This window comes from Dermacentor andersoni, chromosome 7, assembly GCF_023375885.2.
Source record: "Dermacentor andersoni chromosome 7, qqDerAnde1_hic_scaffold, whole genome shotgun sequence".
Classification (NCBI taxonomy): Eukaryota; Metazoa; Arthropoda; class Arachnida; order Ixodida; family Ixodidae; genus Dermacentor; species Dermacentor andersoni.
Window position 1 is genome coordinate 63,707,959 of NC_092820.1, and position 22,418 is coordinate 63,730,376.

At 44.1% G+C, this 22,418-nt stretch overlaps 1 protein-coding gene across 1 annotated transcript in view; it reads right to left on the minus strand.

Annotated features, from left to right (window-relative positions):
* The window catches only part of LOC129385859 (uncharacterized), a 41,134-nt gene that overhangs the window by 12,567 nt on the left and 6,149 nt on the right, over positions 1–22,418 (minus strand). The window contains exons 4-5 of the mRNA XM_072289466.1: positions 15,792–16,008; positions 11,477–11,624 (exon numbers count right to left, since the gene is read on the minus strand). Of these exons, the coding sequence (XP_072145567.1) occupies positions 11,477–11,624; positions 15,792–16,008 (365 nt within the window). The remainder of the gene's footprint in view (positions 1–11,476; positions 11,625–15,791; positions 16,009–22,418) is intronic.

Below are 22,418 nucleotides of genomic sequence, written 5' to 3' on the forward strand. Positions count from 1 at the left end.
ACTGCATTTGTCATTTCTCGCAGAGAAAATAGACCGCATATTTTAATCGAGAGGATGTTATAGACTTGCAAATAATGCAAATGAATTATTTTTGATAAGAGTCAATTTTAACAGTCGCACTACTTATTTAGGCACTAGATGAATAGTGCCTATAAACAGGTAGGCTCTACGTATTTGGAATTTTCACGTTCTCGCGATTAAGAAATGCACATCAATCAAAGATTGAATTTCATACTGCTTTTCCCAATTTGACGTCGCAGCTGAAACGCAATGACACAGAAGCGTACCAAACACGGAAAGCGGCTTTCGTAGAACCTGAATGTTGCCGGTGGAATGGCCCGGCACTTGGCCTTGTCGCTGTACCAGGCTTTCGCAGATGAGATGGCGATCACTGTGTTGGCTCCAGAACCAAATGTGCCGGCCAAACGTATTGCGTCATAGAACTGCAGCCATCCGCTCTGGTTGGCGTAGTCGATGCCACCGATGGCGATGACGCTCTTCTTGCTGTCGTCGTCACCTTGAATTTTCCTGAGCGCCTGAAGCAAAGCGATCCAGCTGGTTAATTTCGGAGCAGTGGTCACAGCGACGCAGCGCACTAACAGAGCGACCTAAAGCCCTGCCATCGGTGCACTACATAAGCGAATGTTCAAAATAAAGTGACTTCGCTACACGGGCCGCGTCCGCCATCTTCTCGGAGGCGCATTTGCGAGACGGCGCCTGTAGGTGTTGAGGCTCGGCGATTTGCGTCTTGTGGCTATTCAGGACACTAAGAATGCAACGGTGGCCTCCAGCGCTCAGCGTTTAATAAGAAGTGAATTTCACCCAGTGCCGGCTAAGTACTGAAGCCACGTCCGCTGGTTTTCTGCACCCTTGGATATCTATCCTGGCGGCATACTCCAGAGGCGTACTGCTTTAAAAGTCAGACCTTCACCGGGCGTCCTTTCGTGGCGACGTGTGCTTCGAAGCTCACGTAAGCGACCTAAACACTTGGTCATACGATGTGAAGTTCTCAATCGGCCTTTCTAAAGCAACCTTGCATGGCATTAGAAGTTCCTAGATTTTCTGCGTCCGCAGTAAAACACGTCCCATTTGAAAAACTTGGAGGATGCCTAAGCTTCGCCTTTAAGAGTGGAAGGCAATAGCGTTCATCTGTAAATGTTCTTAACACACTTCATCAAGTTAAAGACAACCACCCATTCACTAGGTAACCATAGTATCCATACCCAGAATCTGTGGCCACTAAGAAAGACCTCGAACAGCAGCTGGAAAAGGGGTTTGTGTTTGAGTTTCCGCGTACCAGAGTTACGTTTTCTCGTATATTCAAATTACATTAAGATGCTATCGTGTTTGTAGGTTGTGCCTAAGTCGTACTTCACGATTTTTTTGACGCATTTTACTTTCAAAAGTCCAGTAAGTTCAGTAAAGCCTTTGCGCTACTGGAGGGCCTGTGTGGCTGGATATGCGTGGTTAAGAATGAATTTCCGCTCAAGAACGGTCGACGCTAGACGGGGGATGCTGACGCCGGACTTCCTGCTACATTGGGCACTCCCCTTGTCGCATCAATCCCGTTCAACAGATTTGCAGTTAAACAGACGCTATCCACTTAAAACGCATTTTCCATGGTGGAGAGTTGACCTTTATTGCGATAGCAAATATATGGACATTCCAGGCGCGCCTCAGCCGTCGGCGTCGCCGTGAAGTTCCATATAAAGCCCAAGGGCGATAACACCGTCGCCGCGCGCCGTATGCTCTATCTGCGAGGAAAGCATGCGAGGGGAGCCGACGATAGCGTCTCAGTGTCGTGCGCGGAAGGGACGACCGAGGGAGGCAGCGCGGGAGGGGCGGGGGTTGGCTTCGACTCCGCCAACAAGTGCACACTTTGCACTAGCACGTGGTCGCACGTGCCTTATTTTGAAAGGCATTCGCAGGTGGCTAATAACTGTGCGCGCTGTGTTCTCGCCGCTCAGCGTTGAAGCGATAGACGAAGGTCACTTCGCTCGCTGCTGCTGCCGCACTTGCTCGTACCAGTGCTTCCGCAGTGAGTGTCCGCGCTCATCGAATGTCATGTGTTATGTTTGCTTGTGTGCGCTGACACCATGCTCGTTCATTCGGTTGGCAAGCGAATGTTTCCAAGTTCGACGGCCGACACAGCTGCTTACGTCGTATAGATGTCTAGTAATTTGCTATCGCAATCGATGGTTCGCTGTTCGGGCGAAACTGCGACTTCTTTTTATACACACTACAAAAATAAACAGACACAAGGCAACGAGAATATTTTTACAACAGGCATGGTACATCAGGCAGGGCAGCAACGGGAGGGAGTAACAACGTGATGAGCGTTAGTTGGTTCATAATTAGAACTTACATCAAAAGTGCGAATAAAATAAGCAAACGAAGAAACAAATAACACAGACAAAGACTGACTACCAACTGGATGTTTATTTGATAGCGTCCAGATGCAAAGTTCCCAGTCTGCACAAGGTCTCGCTCGTCCATCAAGTGTTGGGAGGATCAAGTTTAGTGAAGTTGTCTGATATTAGGGCAACGTGGCGAAAGGTCACATAGTTCAGAATAGTATTGTGTTGAAGATTCTGGCATCACTTAGCTCCTGGTTCCATATATAGGATGTTTTTACAGCGGAGCCATATATGTCTACCCCCCCCCCCCCCCATACATTTTTCACTGTCTGTGCCTCAAAGCTCAGGCGCCCGCTATGAGGAGGCGGAGCAAACCAGGGAAGCATGTGCTGACACCTGGCGTAGCAAGAGCAAAGCTAGGATAAATGGGCGGCGAGTAGCAGCGAAGATCGTGCCCGAGAGGCTGCCCGTGAACGGCGGGCTTGATAGGAAGACTGGTGCTGCGAAGAGAAGAATGCACCGAAGGGGCGCTGGTACCACGCCAGTAAATTGGATGCTGCTCATGTGAAATTGCAGAAGGACTTTCTGGACAGACATTTCAGATTTAGTTGAACGGTGAGCGACACACTGTGGTTAGAGGACGATTTGATGGTGACTGGTAACGTTCGAGATGTTCCGAAGCGGGAACGTATTGCTATTTTGACACTTACTCCAGTTCCTCACTCATCCAGCTGCTTGGTTTTGCTGCGCCGAGGGAGTGCTTGGTTCATTTCGACATAGAAACAATCCTAAGAAAAAAGCCAAGTGTACATACAGAATAACTCGTTCACTTTAGAAATCACAAGGTGCCTGTTGCACACTTCTCTTGTACCACGAGACATAGTTTCGAAAGTCGAATGCAAAAAAAAAAAAAGACTCGTGATGTTAGTGGCGGAAAATTAATTATCGCGAGGCTTCTTCAATAAAACAGTTCGCTACAAAATGTTTTACATTGTTAGTTCTCTGCAGAAATTTGTAGTAAGCATCTTTTGCTTCCTCAATATAATAATATTGCCCCTTACAATATTTACTAAGCTCATGTTTGTAGCTTTGAATGAGTTAGTCGCAGTTTTTTTTGCGATTAAGCTGATGACTTTCGTAGCGAAGTACCAGGACGTTTCTACTTGACAGTGCTAGGCCACAAATTTGTGAACGTATTTTGACGTCTATGCGGAAGAGTTACGCCTGCAAAACGTTAATTTTTCTTCCATTCGCCCACCGAGTGCTAGCGTCAGTGGCTGTTCTCTCCCGCGCCATTTCTTATCATACCAACTACACTAGATGAGAAAAAAAAACCGTTTTATGGTAACTATGTTACACACCGGCATAAGAACATCACGCAGCTTCCCATACAATTGCCTCGCATCTTGCTCGAACTTCCACCATTGTTTGTCGCATTTTTTGTGGAAACTGATTCATAATGTGTAATTCTAGAAACCTATTTGGCAATGTATTTTCTCATAATATATTTGACAGTTTGTAAGATACGAGCCTATATTTATGGCTTTCCTCCTAAGCGTTCTTCTCTGCATCGACGTTAAGGCTATAAGATTTGGATGGGCTGGCTCCGTGAGGCAGTGTCATTTTTCTAAAGATCCAAGCATCACCTAAATATCAGGCAATACTCACCCATCATTGTTTTCACTTTCTGCATTTCATTGTGCTTTGCTGTTCTGATTAGACATAGAGTCCCGGCCGCGGTAGCCGCATTTCGATGGGGGCGAAATGCGAAAGCATCCGTGTTGTTAGATTTAGGTGCACGTTAAGGAACACCAGGTAGTCGAAATTTCCGGAGCCCTGCACTTCGGCGCGCCTCGTAATCAGAAAGTGGTTTTGGCACGGTAAACCCCATAATGAATGAATGTACTGATTACACCAGGAATGCGATGTTAACTGTTTGTTGCAGTAGAGTACCTGGCTCACTTAGAGTGATTCTATTGCAAAGTATTTTCCTTTCTTCCGCGATGGCTTAAAATTTTAGTAGCGAAGTAAGTAGACATTTTATCTTCACACTCTTGTGTCCCACAGTTACTCTTGCATTCTGACATCTATGTCCTGTACTTGGCAGGCACAAAGTCTTTTCTCATCCCCCTTTGTCACTGAGTGCTGATGTCAGTACAGTTCTGTCATGTGAGCCTTTGACAATGCGTAATTTCAATTTTCCATAAAAGTGAGCTTGATTACAAAAAAAAATGAAGAGAAGCATTTGATAAACTCGTTTATACAGGATGGAAAACCACAAGAGTTGTTTGGACAACATATTCACTAAAGTGATTTGAAATGGGCGCGTTAGAAGCAAAATATTGTATAGCTGAAACGTTTTGGTCTCCAACGAAAATGTCAAGCTTTTAACACTAACAAGTGGTTGATGATGGAAGAAAATGTTAGAAAAATGCACTGGCTGATGCTTGAGAGCTCAAACCATAAGAAACTGTGCGCGTTACAAGACCGTGAACGTGGCAGAGACTTGACAATGTCAAGGAATTGTCTAAAAAATGCAATTTTTTAATGCTTAGTTTAGCAGTTCATTTCATCTTATGCCAAGTAAGAAGCAATTAAATCTTAGATACGCGTACAGAATTTTTAGTTCTACTTGGCCGGAACAGCTTCCGGAAATGTTTTTGCCATCACTGTCAATGAAAACCCACACATCGTATCTATGTTCCTCACTTGCCTATGAGGGTGCAGTTGTGTCGCTCAGAAAAACAATTTGATTGTGGTATGATGGACAAGTAATAGCGCAACATTGCCGCTGATAGCGCAATAGTACAAGTCCGGGTTCTTTGGTTCAATTCCGTCCTGAAAACACAGCTCCGCTTATTTTAGCAAGCAATGTGTGAGCTTGTGCTCTTGTACATATTGTCAGACCTTGATGTTGTTCACTCATTCTGACAGCTCAACCGCGTATAGATGAGGAAAAACACAATCACCTGCTAGAACAGAAAAACAAGATGATTTACTGCTGTGGAAACGCAAACAAACTTGCGACAGGGTTCGTATAGAAGTGTCCAACAAGTAATTTTCTGCATTGTGATTGTAACCGATGCAATAGGTCAAATTTTATGCGCCAAGTTTGTAAACGCTGCTCCAGCGGGATCGAGTCACTTGCAACTTGCTACCATGTGGCAAATTTGACCATACAAACGCTTATGCATCTTGCCCCTAGACAAGCGAAAACAGGGGGAATGCGGCACATGGAAATTCAAGATGATGAGCAAGACGTGAACAAAGTGAAAGCAGGAGCCAACGTTTCGACAAGTGCACTTGTCTTCTTCAAGGCGACGTATGCTTTCCTCGCCCCAGTATATATAGGTGGGGTTCTTCTAAAGGCGAGAGGGTGTAAGGCGGGAGGGTGCGGTAACGAGTGAAAGTGTGTTAGCGTGTCGAATTGAGAGTAAAGGAATGCTGTGCACAAGGGCAGGGCCACCCCCCCCCCCCCCCCCCAAACCACTCTGTCAACGCACGCGTGTTAGCCGGCGTGTCAAGGGCGTCTGACACCGCTGGCTGAAAAAAAAAAAGAAAGAAGAAAGGAGAGGGAAAAAAAGGGGGATACGCAAAGAAATCAAACTAAGTGCTATTGCCTATAGCTTAAAATTTAGCATCTAAAGCTCCCTTTGAAACGTTCATGTCTATTGGTTGCAATGTCTTGAACTTATGGATAAGGTATGATTCTCTGTATTTTCTTTCTCGTTCAGAACGGAAATTTGACTGTAAGATGTAGAGAATAAGTTCATCAAAGTTATGACCTGGTAGGTTGAAATGCTCGGCGATGGTTTTTCGAAGCTTTTTAGCTGTGTCCGCGCGATGTCCGTTTAATCTGACGTTCATTGATTGTCCTGTTTCACCGATATATTGTTTCTTACAGAAGGAACATTCAAGCATATAAGCCACATCCGAACTTGTACAAGGGAAGCTATAATTGACTTCGTGTGTATAACTATTTGCGGTACTTTTCATTTTAATGTCACTTTAAAGGTGCCTGCAGGTTTTTTACCTAGGGCGACAACATGCTTTTATTACGGGGGAATGCAGTTGGCTGACTTCTGCGTGCACCAACATGTCCTTAAAGTTCCTGTTTCGGCGATAGGTAAGCCTAGGTACATCCGGAAACGCTTTTCGCAGACGCTCGTAATTTGAAAATATTGGATGGTATTTTCATAGGATGTTGTTTATGTTTGGGAGTGCACTAGAATATTTTGTTCTAAAGGCCGGTGGCCTGTCAGATTCTAGTGTGGGCTGTCTCTTCGCCAATTCCGACTGTCTCTCCAATCTTGACGCGGCATGATAAGCTCTATCGAGAGCAACTTGGGGATAGTTCCTTTCTGCTAGCATTGTTTTAAGGACATTTAGGTGGTGGATATAATCGTGGTCTTCGCTGCAGATTCTTCTCATCTGTTTCGCTTGTCCGACAAAAATTCCTTGCTTGCAATGTCGCGGGTAATGACTGTTGTGGTCTAAATATTGCTGGCTATGTGTAGGCTTCCGGTAAAGTGTCGTTCTCAGTTTTACGTTTTCTATGTAGACCGTCGTGTCCTGGATGTTGATCTCACTAGGAGAGTGGTGAGCAGTAAATTTAATACTCGGGTGAAAGCGATTGAAATGGCTGATTAAGTCGGTTAAGGCGCTTGTGCCGTGTTCCCATATTATAAATATGTCGTCAATGTAACGAAGATAGGGGTGGGGTTTTAAAGGGTAGGATTTCAACAGGTCCGATTCAAGCTGTCCCATCAGAATGTTCGCATACGTGGAGCGAATGGCGTACCCAAGCTAGTGCCGAAAGTTTGCAGGTAGTGAACAGAATCGAATTCGAGATAGTTGACGGTGAGAACTAACCTAAGGAACGATAAGTAAACTTCAGGAGCGTGCGCTTGGGGATTGATTGCGAGGGATGTAGAAACGGCTTCAATTCCGTCACTCATGGGTATGTTGGTGGAATGGGCAGAAACAACCAAAGTGACTAGAATAGCGCGGTCGGAAAGGATTTGGTTGGCGGTGATGCCGTCGATAATTCGAAGGAAGTACGGCGTGTCTTCAACGAAAGTTGGGAGGGTAGCGGGTATGTTTGACAGGTGGTGATTTAAGAATTTAGATAGTGACTCAGTAGGTGTGTTGTTATTAGACACAATAGGCCGACCTGGGATTTCTGCTGTAAATATTTCTTCGACCGGAACTTTATGTATTTTAGGAAGAAGATAAAAGCGGCCTGCTTTTTTTGTTTTTAGGCATCATGAAGCGATATTCTGATTGCGTGATTAGTTCCCTGGACAGGAGCTCCGCTATTGTGTTTATCACAATATTGCTGTAATCTGAAGTTGGGTTAGAGTCGGTTTTTCTGTAATGGGTGTGGTTGCTCAGTTGTTTAGAGGCCTCATTCTTGTACTTTTCTATAGGCCAGACTACGATACTGCCGCCTTTGTCTGCTGGTTTTATTACAATATCATTCCTTTTCGCAAATTCTTTATGGATTAGGTGATGAGCGGGGGTCAAATTTTTGCGTTTCCGGCAATGCCGTGCTTACTCTACAATTTCCTTTGATATCAGTTTTATGTATAAATCGAGGCCTGGGCACTGTTCGGTTTGCGGTGTCCACGTGCTAGGTGGCCTAAGAGAGTCTCTATCTTCTTTTCCTACATCTGGTGTATCGAAAAAGAACTCCTAGATGCGTTTGCGTCGCGAAAACTCTGTTATATCTTTGTGGAGTTCGTATTCGTTTACTGCGTTGCTCGTCGGACATAACATTGGACCACGTTTCAGGAGATCAACTTCTTCGGGGTTTAGACTCTGGGATATGTGTACTACATTGCTGCAGTGCTCTGGATGCTCGCCTGTAGGACTGTCGGTGGAGCTACGTGCCGCAGGGTGAACATTTTCATGGGACAGCTTGAATGAGACCTGTTGAAATCCTACCCTTTAAAACCCCACACCTATTTTCGTCACATTGCCGACATATTTATAATATGGGAACACGGCAGAAGCGCCTTACCCGACTTATTTAGCCATTTCAATCGCTTTCACCCGAGTATTAAATGTACTGCTCACCACTCTCCTCGTGACATCAACTTCCTGGACACGAAAACTTCCTGTCTACATAGAAAACGGAAAACTGAGAACGACACTTTACGGGAAGCCTACAGATAGCCAGCAATATTTAGACTACAACAGTCATCACCCGCGACATTGCAAGCAAGGAATTTTTGTCGGACAAGCGAAACGGATAAGAAGAATCTGCAGCGAAGACCACGATTATATCCACCACCTAAATGACCTTAAAACAACGCTAGCAGAAAGGAACTATCCCCAAGTTGCTCTCGATAGAGCTTAGCATGCCGCGTGGAGAGTGGAGAGACAGCCGGAATTGGCGAAGAGACAGCCCACTCTAGAATCTGACAGACCGCCGGTCTTTACAACAAAATATTCCAATGCACTCCCAAATATAAACAACATCCTACGAAAATACCACCCAATATTATCAAGTAACGAGCGTCTGCGAAAAGCGTTCCCGGATGAACCTAGGGTTACCTATCGCCGAAACAGGAACTTTAAAGACATGTTAGTGCACGCAAAAGTCAGCCAACAGCATTTCCCCGTAATTAAAGCATGTTGTCGCCATAGGTGCAAAACCTGTAGGCACCTTGAATGTGACATTAAAATTAAAAGCACCGCAAATAGTTATACACATGAAGTCAAATCTAGCTTCACTTGCACAAGTTCGGATGTGGCTTATATGCTTGAATGTTCCTTCTGTAAGAAACAATATATCGGTGAAACAGGACAATCCATGAACGTCAGATTAAACGGACATCGCGCGGACACAGCTGAAAAGCTTCCCAAAGCCGTCGCCCAGCATTTGCACCAATCAACCTGGTCATAACATTGATGAACTTAATCTTTACATCTTACAGTCAAATTTCCGTTCTGAACGAGAAAGAAAATACAGAGAATCATACCTTATCCATAAGTTCAAGACATTGCAACCAATAGGCATAAATGTTTCAAAGGGAGCTTTAGAATCTATTCGCTATGCTAAATTTCAAGCTATAGGCAACAACACTTAGTTTGATTTCTTGGCGTATCCCTCTTTGTTCCCCTCTACTTTCTTCCTTTCTTTTTTTCAGCCGGCGTGCCAGGCGCCCTTGACATGCCGGCTAACACGCGTGCGTTGGCAGTCCGGAGGAGGGGGGGGGGGGTTCTAACTTTGTGCAAAGCATTCCTTTACTCTCAATTCGCACGCTAACACACCTTCCTTCGTTACCGCACCCTCCCGCCTTACACCCTCTCCCCTTTAGAAGAACCCCACTTATATATACTGTAGCGAGGAAAGCATACGTCGCCTTGAAGACAAGACCACTTGTCGAAACGTTGGCTCCTGCTTTCACCTTGTTGACGTTTTGCTGATCGTCTTGCCCCTAAACCAGGAAGTTGTCTTGAACACTTCTTCAAACAACCAAGTAGTGAGAAAATCACCGGCTCATTGAAACTGCATCGAAGTCAAAAATGAGTGAAGCTCTCGAAATGTGTAAAGAGGGCTGCATGTAAGAACGTAGGCCTATGCCGAGACACGTACAAGAACGGGCTTTGCGTGCCCATCGCTGTGCGTCTTCTAGGTTCGCGTCTCTGAGCACCGCGCTGTACATAATTTCGGAACAAACTGGCGGAAAGTTTAACTGACTGGAAATTTCCTCACTGACAAGTGGCGAGAAAACTGGCAATTGAATGCACGCTGGCGGAAAGACTGCATTGTCATGGTTGTGGCTTCGCTTCAACGGTTAGTACAAGCGGCAAACACATTGCACCAGGTCCGGCTGCTGATGCTAGCTTCGAGTGTACTTCTCACCTATACGTGTAGGCGCTACACATTTTCCTGTTACTGTGCGCAAAAACAAAAAACAGATCATATTGCTTAATTAGATTTTGGTATGTCAAAAGAAAACATTTAGATTGATGACACCTACACCTTAAATATTACCTCAGGCCCCCTAAAAGTGCGTATGCATACAGAGATCACACAGGAGTACATTTCGTCTGACTGCACGACGTTACAGCTGAAGTGAAGCAGATGCCGCAAGCAACGCTTCAGGGCACTCCTTTTAAATTAGCTCTGTGGTTTAGTTCTGTGAACGCGTTAAAGAAGACCCATTTACCTGTGTTCACAGGCGAATGACAACTGCAAACGGGCTCTGGCCCACTGTCGCTCATGCTTTTCCCACAGTCCCCAGAGAGCGATTGCACCATGATGTAAAAAACATGGCGGCTGCCTGGTCTAGCGGAGAATTCTGGTCTATATGCTGTATTTGCAGAATATGGCAGTGTCCTTGCATCCCTCTTCGGTCCGAGGTCACCCTCGCTAATTTCTGTCTTTCGTGACAGAGAGGAATAAATGTTCAATTGAGTAAACATATTCATCTCACGCTAACGACAAATGGTTAGTGAGGTGTTTGTCACTATTATTCAGGTCAGATATTTCTTTTGAAAGTGGTAGGAATAAAATTAAGTCGAGCCACGAAGGCGTTACAATGCTTATCTAACACGCAGCGCTCTACCCTCAGCTAATGCGATGAGAGCGGCTCAAGTCCTGCCTGTTCTGAAGCACACGCCTACAAGAAGGCGACAGCCGAAGAATTCACTGCAAGATCCACCCGTAAAAATATACTGCAGCTTGCCTGCACATGTGAAGTAGAGCCGAACCAGCTGGAGTCCGCTCACAGCCTTATGACTTTTCTCCGTTAATGAATATGCTGGGCTAGTTATCAGATAAAAGCTCGTTGTTTTAAGCTAAAATAATAACTTTTGGTGGAGCGCTGACTTGAGGACTACACATCAAACTTCCCGTGACGTTCCAGCTTTATGCTACAGCCGGTGAAACAAAGACAGACCAGTACAGCTAAAACCGCCGTTTTAAACACGCAAAACGACTTGACGTCACAAAAACAAGCGGACCTAATCGGCTGAACCATCTATGCAAATTGTGTTTCAGTTACATAGTATACATATAGGCTTTTAGTTTGGGGCTGTCAACGGCTATAGTAAGATTAAACGAAAGGACCACGAGGGAATGACCTGCCGCACAAATGCAATCTCACCGTTAACAACTTCAAGGCGACCCTAACGAGGGGCTTAAGATTGTCCAATATGTCAATGACATCCAGCGAGCCGTAGTGCCAGATCTTGTTATTTTTGAGATCCTGCAGGTTGCCCTTCGCCTTGTTCACGAGTGTGCTGTCTGTATCTCTGCAAGAAAAGCGAATGACAATGAGAGCTGATATGTGGTAAAGGCCCAGATACGAACGGACAGCTTAGCAACACTTATTTCAGCATGTTTCATCTGTACCCACGGCTGGCGAGTGCGAAAATGCGCCATGCAGATAGTGTTAAGAATGGGGTTCCTGCCACTCACGAAGTCACTGGAACAAGAGGCCACATACGTCCTAGTACAGCATCGAACAAGCCAATATAAACATTCTAAATGGGAGAGCTGTTTTGCTTTTGGCTAACCTGTTGTGCAGATGACCAAGTCCACTCGCATAGTTGGGACAATGAATCTTCTGCCCTCGCCCTTCCCTTTCCCATCTGTGCTCAAGAGCGATGTTGCGCTTGCTGTCATGCTGAGTCCTTTGCCTCGAAGGCGGATTCCGTGACGGCATTCCTACCACCTGAATACTGGGTATCACAAAATTCCCTGACCCCGGAGTCAAGGGAAGATGGAATAAATTTAGGTGGACAGCTTGGGTCCAATTGGTGTGCCGTGATATAACCTCTCATTATTAGTGCTCCAAAATGTGTTCATAAATGTTTTCGTGCTCTAATAAATCGAGCAGATATCGGTTCTCAATAACACTCGATGACAAAAAAATATCCCATGCAGTTCCTTCAATCTTACGACCGCTTTTTCCTCACCAGCGAGCGACTCTCTGGAAGACGTGACGGACGCCGGCGACGGCTCCCTTAGGATTCATTTGGCGGCGCGGTAGAGTAAAGGAGGTTTTAAAAGGTAGGAAGACGATTCAACGCCCAGCTAAAGTCGATGAAAGACAATGTTTTCCTCAGCTTGAACTCTTCAAAATCCGCTACGATTAGCAATTCCTTCTGGCCAGTCATGGCTATGCGAAGATGAATAGCGAGTGAGTGCTGGTCTGATTCCATGTCGCTTACCAGATGTACTGAAATTTCCCCCGCGCGAAAGCGGTTTCAATCTCCTGCACGTGCTGAAGGAACGTACAGTAGGGTTAACTGCGCACGGCCCCCTATGTATCGTGCGCACGGCACTCTATCGCGCCACCCCTCGAGTGAGCAGCAAGAGCGTGAGACTTCTGTTCCCCTCCACTTTCGTAAAATGATCAAGCGAGCGCTAGAAGGTGGAACGGAGGGAACGTGACTTCGTGGTTACGTGACACATCAAAAGGCTAGAAGCTACATAGTAAAAGATTTTACACGAAGAAAGGTGTTAATAGGCTTGTGCAGAGACGAAACCCTAGTTTGTAAATAAGGCACGTCTAAAGGTATGTGCTTTTTGGCACACTCAACCAAAAGAGCGCTGTGTAAAAAAAACTGTAGGGTGTTGGAAAAACACCCAAACGAAATTGTGCCACTTGTAGCCTTCATTTATTTTTCCGGATTTTACACACTCTACCAAAAGGGTGCTATGTAAAAAAAAAATTGTAGGGTGTTTGGAAAACCCTCTAAGAAAATTATGCCACTTGTACCTTTCATTTATGTTTCTGGATTTTACAACCACTGTAAAGGGTGCGAAGACGGGTGTAGAGGCACTAGACCAGGTGTGTTGCATTAGTGTTTCATAAGTATATGTGTGAATGCTTATATATATGCAAAGTTAAAATGATTATTTCATATATATGAGCCGTGCTTTCCAAAATAAAACTCAGCGCTGCAACAATAAAAGTAATTAGTCTTGTTCAACTGAGGTGTGTGAAATCAAATGAATTTTATGCTCTACTTTATTGCTATATGGTCACTTTGGGCAAAAAGCTATATACGTAGCTTGATTTGACCAAAAAGACCTGACAAGGTAAAGTGTGCATCAAAGCCTTGCGGAGGAGTCGAATCGGTTAAAAACTTCCGGTTTTCAATCGTGTGTACTGTTGACTGTTGGTGAAAAATTTGCAAGAAAAATGAAAAAAAAAACACGTGCGAATCCCGATTGCCAATTACAAGAGAGAAGAAACATTGAGGTTATCCCCTACTTCTATAACGTTTCCCACGGGTTGAAAAAAGTGTCCCAAAGATTTGGTGTTAACCTGTTTTCAAGCTTTCCGGCCTCTGAGCCAGCATCTCAGGTTGTGAACGAGGTTCAGCCTGTTAAACCAAGCATCGAACAAAGTTTACTAAGTGCGCTGTGGGGGTGATTTATTCAATATCCACCTCTTGTAGAAAAGTGTATATCGGCTACAAAAGGCAGTGTTTAAGTGAACGCCTCAGCGAAAAACACTACACGCTGCGATCGGGCACAGGCAGAAATCTGGCATTGCATGGGAAATATGGTAACTGCTGCAGGCACTTGCTTCATGGTGCTAGCATCATCAGAAGGGGAAGTAAAAGAACAAGCGCGAACTGCTTGAATCGTTTTATATGGAAAAGAACGAGCTGGTTGCATTAGCGACCCATGTGTACTTATCATAGAGAAAGAGTGGCGCTTTTCGCAAATGACAGAGTGGTCTCTTCCTTATGAGAATGCGCTTGCGCAGGAAAAGCGGTGCTCAAAAATACGTGGCTGCTTCAATAAATCCCTTATAAGTCCGGCGACTGTGTGTGTGCGTGTGTGTGTGTGTGTGTGTGTGTGTGTGTGTGTGTGTGTGTGTGTGTGTGTCTGTGCGCGTGTTTGCTAGAGGGAACTCTCGCGCTGAAGTCGCTCAGCCACCGTGGAAATGATGGACAGTACATAGATTTGTCCGACCTTCGCGCTTGTGGAGCTTGTGGATTCGAACATTCTTGTGGCTTGTTTTTATTACGCTTTATCTGCCTTCATTGTCCTAAATTTCAGGACAATGTATACTTCTCTAAGTGCAGAAGACTGTGAACCCGCATAATCGCTACTAAATGCAGCGGTTCGCCCTGTCGAGGTGGCCAAATCGAAAATGCGCCAAGTGTCTAACGAGCTGGCTTGCCCGCTAGAAATTCATAAGGACTTTCTATGCCGCTTGTCCGCGCATGCGTCCGTGGCATAATCGCTTTAATATTGGGCTTCGGTGCTAGAGGTCCTGTGCTCGAATCCTAGCTGCCGTCGGAAATTTTTAGTAATGTTTTCTTTGTTACTGATAACACGGTACTTTGTTGAAATTGACGAGTTTTCCAAGTCAGGAACCGTTCAAACCAGAAGGACGAAGTTTAGGCGAATCCATGTACTACTCAACATTCTCATGTTGCCTCAGCTGCGCCCATTGCAGCTTCCGTAGACAATGGCGCCATAGTTCCCTTTAGTAAATGTAAATGCGAAATCATGAAATGACTCGGGAGTCGGAAAACCCGGCGTTGGCGGAGTGGGCACGCGACCGTACAAAAAGAGGCTACGACCCTCGATCCTTGATGGGAGCCGAACCCATGACCTTGCGATGAGGAATTATGTGTAAGCAACCGGCGGTGACCGAAATGCTTTAATTCATCCACATTGGCGTAATTAGGTGCCCCTTGACTTTTGTGTTAAACTTTCTGCTGCTAATAGATATACTCGTATTGGAGAAGCGCATGGGCTCACGCATTCTCGCACGCCGGCTCCCAGCGAGGCCAAAATCTGGGCACATGTACTTCAAGATGAGCGGTGAAACCGATGACGGAAAGTGGCAGGAAGTGCTACTGAAAACTTTTTCCACCTCTCTCTAGGCTGTGTGTTACGGCACTGCTGGTTGCCGGTAAATTTTCAACACTGGTTGTCGATAGACGTTTCGAATCGCATTGGTTATAAAAAATGAGCGCACGCATCTTCTAGACGATGATGAAAAAAAAAGTTACGAGTCGCGTTTCCGCGTTATATTACACTCTGATATGCTAAGTTTTATTTCTGCTACAATTCAAAAGAACAGTCTAAAAGCACTTGCTTCACCTGCACCGAGTTTGAGCCGTTCTTTGCCAACAAGATACTTGCAGCGCATTTGTCATCCTACTGAAGCGCTGTGGCCCGTTTCTGCAAGGTAAAAGCACGTCGTATTTCGAAATGAAAGAAGTTTTAATGTTGACAAAATGGGCCACTTCTTCTGCAATATGCCTCATGGTGGCCAAGATGCACGTTCTTATCTGAAATCGGCAGGATCTCGCTTGTTGTAATGCGCAAGCTGTCGCTTAAAAGACAATACATTCAAAATTGGTGCTGCCGTGATTCTTGTTCTGGTTTGCCAGCGAGTACGCTGAAAACACGAAGACATCTGTGAGTGCGGCACAACGACTAACCGTACGTTGAAGGAGATCCCTCCTTCTGTCTTCGCGTACGACAACATATTGTCCAGGAACATCCTATAGGTGGAGGCGTAGTTACTGGACAGGACTTCGCTGGAGTTCGGGTGCACATACACGTGGGTGTAGAAGATGTAGTCACACAAACTGTCCGGAGGGAACCCCTTGATTTCAGCCACGACGCCGCCCACAGTGCAAATGATCTCCTTGTTACCTGCACCAAACACGTCTCGCATGTATGCAACCAGCTACAACCAGTGTTACCGATGTTACCTTGAGCTCAGGCGGTTAACCTGCGCTGCCATCACGCAACAGTCTACGGATCGTGCAGCTAAGCGAATACTTAGTTGTATGATTTGTACACGGTCGCATGAACACAGCTTGGAACCTTAGAACTTGACGAGATTGCTTGGCGCCTTTGAGCCAAACGCACAAGTTGACTTTAAAAGCCGTCATAAAGTTCCTTGAACAGAAGCTTAGCCCACATGGCAATCACTTATGCTGGAAGCATGAGCCACGCTCAAATAAACCACTTTTGCCATACAAATTTGTTCATTTTAAAGAAACATCTGGGGTATGGCGTGCAGAAATTGAAATCACATTATGTGGAATTCCATAGCGGGCGGCTCCGGTAATTTTGGCCCCCTGGGATTCTCTACGTGCACCAATTGCATGGCACACAACCGTTTCTGCATTCCGCGCAGACTGAAATTCAGCCACCGTTGCCGGGACTGAAGCCGCGACTTCTAGCTCAACAGCGCAACGTCACAGTCGCTGGGATACCACGCCAAGTAAGCCCATGCTAAGCTTGTCACAAGAAGTACAGTGAAATTGCGCCTAAGTAATGCTCTTAGTAAGCCGCGCCTCCACAGTTTGTACGATAGTTTTTTTTTTACACTCAGCCGCGACGACTTGATTCAGCAGGCACCGACCCGCAGCTATCACGGGAATGAGCGCAGAAAAAAAGGTAATCTCTGGTGTATGATAACTACCGGGAGAAGTCGTGGTGGAAACAACGAAGAACATCGCTTTCGCTATAGTAGCCTACATGCACAGACTTCCAGACAACCTAGGTCGCAATTACGGAAAGCTAATAGAACCTGTTTTTTTTTTTTTTTCAAGTACGCCATTATCCTTCCATGATAGGTCGAAATGCCTCGGGCCCAGCCCATATGGGTGCCAACCGCACACACATGGGCGGATCCTGGGCAATTTTGACCTATGATGGAAGGCTAATTGCGGATTTGGAATATTACAAAGTGTAATAGTTTTACGCTATCCCGGCCCTAAATTACCTTGACCCAAAGGCAGGATAGATTCCCTGGTCACCAAATCATTAAGAGTCCGCACCTTAACAAGTGTGACTGGCAACATGACATAATGAAAAATTTGACATAACCATGAGCATGTTTCATGTAAAACTGGTGTTGTCTACGACAGTCCATATTTATTTATTTCCTTCCATGACTGCTGCGCTACACCACGGAAACCTAGGCTACCTGGAGAAAAAAATTACTTCACGCCCATATCTCTTCCTAAAATTTTTTATATCATGACTTAAGTCTAAAGTAAAATGGCATATAAAGTGAGTGCGTTATTTTCGCTTACTATGTTGCAAACATGAAATAACAGGGTGTTCTGTGAAGGGCCGATGACGTCTTCAATTTTAGCATGTTTAAAGTGACTGTAAATGTAATGTTTAGAGAATGAAAAGCAAGAATTCCTCTTCTGGGAAAAAACTCCGAACATATTCATAGTGAGGATCGTATGCTGACCATGGGATTGAGTTTCATAGAAAAGACAGCAGGTTAATTTCTTTTTTTCAGTGCGCAGTGTATTATGTTTACCATAGAAGCTGGGGGCTCCTTCATACATAGTTGTACAGTATCTTATACTGATTCTTCTAGGGTCTGGTACACCATTTACACATGCGTTCACAAAGTAAACAAATATGCGCAAACTGTCTGAGCCAATCTCACTATTTTCGCTATGAAAGATTTCCAGAGAAGTGTCCCGTAAAATGTAAGCCCGAGGTATCTAACGCTTGACATAAATTGCAGAGGTGTACAAGAAAATTGCTGTATTTTCATGGAACTCATTTCCATGGTCAAAATACCATCCTCAGTAACAATCACTTCGGAATTTTTTGCGTCGATACTGGAATAGACTACACTTTATCTTGAGAAATGTCTCGTCTTCTTGACAAGTTATAATTTTAGCGGATTCAATAATTTTAGTGACTATGTATGTGTCCAACTTCAATTCACTGTTTCAGTCATTCTCACTGTGCCGGTCATAGCGAAGAGGTGTCGAAATTGACGCGTTCATGAGGAACAATCCTTCATGCGAGCAGTTGAGTACTGCTTTTGACGAAGCAAATATGTGATGGCTCTAAGTGTTTCAAAAGCTGTTGATGAATTTCTCCCCAGGGCAGTGTATAAGCCGCGCCGCCCATCCAAGAGTTAGGTGTGTTCTTGAGTGAACTCTCTAACTTCCTTGATGTTCATAATTAATAGCCTGTTTAAAAGCTTGGGATTTCGCTGTCGATGTTTGCACTGAATATACAACAAAATACAACAGGTGTACGTGACTGAATACCTAAATCTGCTAGGATGTGTTGTCTTACGAAATCAAACTGAGAGATTCACGGAAGACATTGCGACTCACCATTGTGAACAAAGTTGCATTGATCAAATATCTAACAGAATGAGTAATCACACGCTTCGTTGTGTACTGAAAAAAAAAAAAATATGCAGACCACTATGTTATTGCCCCATTTTTTTAAAGAGATAATCGCTCCTTTCCTTAAAAGGAATCAGATAACAAGGTAATTTCCCGCGATCCAGAGGTTGACAAACGCATAAAGTGGTTCGACTGGCAATCCCTCATGTCTAATAAGCATCTAGTATGTTGCGTGTTATTCGTGGCAAGGCAGAAAGTTGGGCGAGTTGTTTCAGACTCATGGTGGATAAAGTGCAACTTCAACTCATCCGAACAGAAGAAAAGACAACGACGAGCGCTGGTAGATTTTATTGAAACCGGATGGAATAATACGCACAAGTCATCGTATATCAAATAATTCGTAAGGGCACCCATGATTCTTCGCTATGCGCGTTTGAATGGGATCATGACATAGAGTTAACACGTGCCCTACAAAGCCGCTTAGGTGCACAAAGCCCGGCACCAATGATTTATGCTGCGTCCACAAAAGCTACTCTGACTAATGCATAAGTCCCCATTTCTGCTTATGTGAAACGCTTCGACAATTTCTAGCGTTGTAGCTTGAGCAAAGTGAGGGCATAGGATATCCGCTTGATTAAACAACGGCTAACAAACACAAGCCTTGCATTGACAGGATAAATGTGAAAAACCGCTGCTTTTACGGGCATACTGGTCCTCCCTAAGGCGCACATTACCGCACCCGCCACTTTATCTTATGTATATTCTGCCACAGGACAACGGAAGCCGATAGACCACGGCTTCTTTCTTTTTTTTTACAATTGACAAACTTGCTCAAGTACTTTACATTATACTCTCTACCTGTGCAAGCTTTGTCAGGCAGTGTCTGCACTTTTGGGCACATACTGCCCAATTCTTTCGATGCTGACCAAACTGCTTCACGCCCGCATAGTTTTCCAGCATATTTTAGACTATGGGATGAGCCGTGGACGCACCACAGAACGGTCACTCTTTTTGGTCTGAACTGTTGCGTGCAACGTCGTCCGTCCGTCGAATTCACCCATCTGATCACCTTTTTGCACGTCTTTAAAATAACGTGACTGGGTAGCGAGCTTTGTTAGTCTCTGTAGCTGGGTGTGCTGGCTTAGCGGGATAGCCTAGTCACAGATAGCGTGTGTCCTTGCCCTATTTTCGGTCCGTAAGTGTTAAAGTGGCGCTTTTTGCACCACATACGAGTTACTCACCCAGAGATTGCGTCATATCTATCGCGAGTCATAGAAAAGCACCAGATGATAGAATAACATCAGTTGACAGCATTCCGCAAGATGAATTCAGAAAAAATTTGAAACAAGATTAATGCGAAATTCAGAATAGCTGTGAATGAGCATCGTTAGGAGGAATTTAGCGCGTCTCGCCATAATTCATACAAGTCATGGACCCTCGTGAAAACAGCAATAGGCAGACCACCTAGAGAAAGATGCATACAGTGTCTAGGTCAATCTTTTCCTATTGTGCAGCACAAACAGCTAGCAGAACATTTCAGTAAACACTGACTTGTCTAAATCAATAACCTTCTGGTATCAACAAGAACGCCATGTTTGAGTACGATCTCTAAACACTGCAGCGTTCATTTTGCTTACTTGCCACCCGTTAGAGTGTGTGAGCTTTGGGGCACAGTAAGAACATTACATATCACGAAATGTACAGTTTAATACGCAATTTGAAAAAGCGCTAGTATTAGAAAATTTAACAAGATAATTTTGTGGTCTTCTATATTATAAACGAAGCGTTAAGTTCTGGTGATGTTAATAAACACTTAAAGATTAACGTGGTGAGACCGGCCTCCCAGAGAGGGTAAATATATACAACAATGATTAAGAAATCGCAATTATTTTTTCCATTGCTTGCTTTACAGAAAGAATTGTTAACGTCGATATAATGACAATATGAGAACAGTATACACTATTAGGCTTAGCCCAATATGGTTTTCGTTCAGGACACAGCCCAATTCATGTTTTGCAAGACGAATGACATATTCTGTTCTGATATCGACCACAGTGATATCGTTCTCACACTGTTCGGTAATATACAAAAGGCTTTCGACACTCTCGATCACCAGATATTACTTTAGAAAAATGATAAAGTTTTGAGTCCAGAGGTTCACACCTTTGGTTCATTTTCAAACTATTTCACTTTACGTCAGCATTGCGTGCGTGTAGCCGACACTCAATGTTTATTCTTGGATTTTACATGCGGAGTGTCTCAACGGTGTGTTCTGGGCCTCTGGCATTTAATATGTAACATTGAATTTGCCTACTCTAACGTAAAATGAAGAATATTATTATCTGCCGACGACATGATATATGTAGTAACTTGTGCATGCTGCAGTGGGGTTGCTTATATCATTCGAACTGATATCCAATGCATCCTTACATGGCTTGATAGAATTAGAATATTTTAAGCAAAAGTAAACTTGTATTTTCATACTAGCTATTGGCCTGATTGCTCGCTTACACCTCTGAAATTTGTACCAAGATTTGGATACTTCGGCCTAACTCTTGAGGGGACATTGTCCCGGAAATTTCACATAGTGGAAGGTACGAAATGGATCAGAAAGTTTCCGTATATTTGTGCACTCTGCGAAAGCGTTTGAAGATCGATGTACCAGATCCTTGGAGAATGAGTAATGAGATGCGGTATAGCTATTTATAGACTAGCATGATATGCTATGGCAAAAATAATAAAGCTGAAAATAAACCTGCTATGGCAAATCGTAAATACTGAAGACAAGTTTCAGTACTTTCTTACAAACTTGATCCTATGGTCAGGAGGCCAACCTCAGTAAAAATCGTTTCGGTTTTTGCGGAACAGCAATTCGTGTTCGCCATTCCGTCGAAACATTACATTTACAGAAGCCATAAACATATCAGTATTAGAGGCGTCATCGGTGCCTCACAGAAGACATCATTATTTCATGTGTGTAACCCAGTATGTTAAACTAACGGGCTGATTTTATGTACCACTTACCTTCAACAGAAGCGTAACGAACATGAAAAAAGCCTCAATGTAACAGCTAAAGTGGTTCACAAGGAGATGTGTTGTTGAAAGCGAATGAAATGCACGTACTTGCCTACCCACAGGTTTTGATGTCGACAATCATAGACCACTATATCTACAATAGTGTTCCCCTTCATACCATGTAAATGAGATCTTTTTCAGTTACTAACATCCCAATTTCTTTGATTTCGGTTTAGCTGGGGATATCTTTTTTTGTGTTTCGGGCTCTTCCCGTCCGAACTTAATATAATATAGTATAATATTGCTTTAGCATATTATGATTTGAAAGTGCACTATAGTCTGATGTGTAATGTTGTCAGTACTCCATCAGCTCTGCTCCAATGTCGACTGCTCAGCCACGGTCTCAAGCACCTATGCCCCCTAATTAGGTGGGCTAGGTATCCAAATTTACATGCTCAAAAAAGAAAATAAATAAAGAGTCGTATATAACCAGTAACGTTTATGATATTTCCTCAACAATGTAAACATTGTGGGTGATCTAGTCTTCTTCATTGAATAGTGAAAGCGTTTATATAACGTTTTCGAGGGCTTTCAACCGCATAAGTTGCGTCGCTGTAAAAAAAAAAAAAAAAAAAAAAAAGGTGGGGGGAAGGTGTGGCGGCACGGTCCGCTTATCGCCCTAATCTTCACTCACTTAGGGCAGAAAGTCTTTGTATCAGTCATTTATTGAAGTTCGAGTATGATAATGAGAATGGTACATATTGAAGGATTTATAACGCATCTAGAAATAGTCGCAGTTTCATCCGAAAAGCGAAGCATCGATTGCGATAGCATATTAGTGGACAGATATACAAAGCAAGGGTACTAGTTTTATCATCCGTATAAACTTGTAAACATTCGCTTATTAATTAAATTAAAGAGCATGGT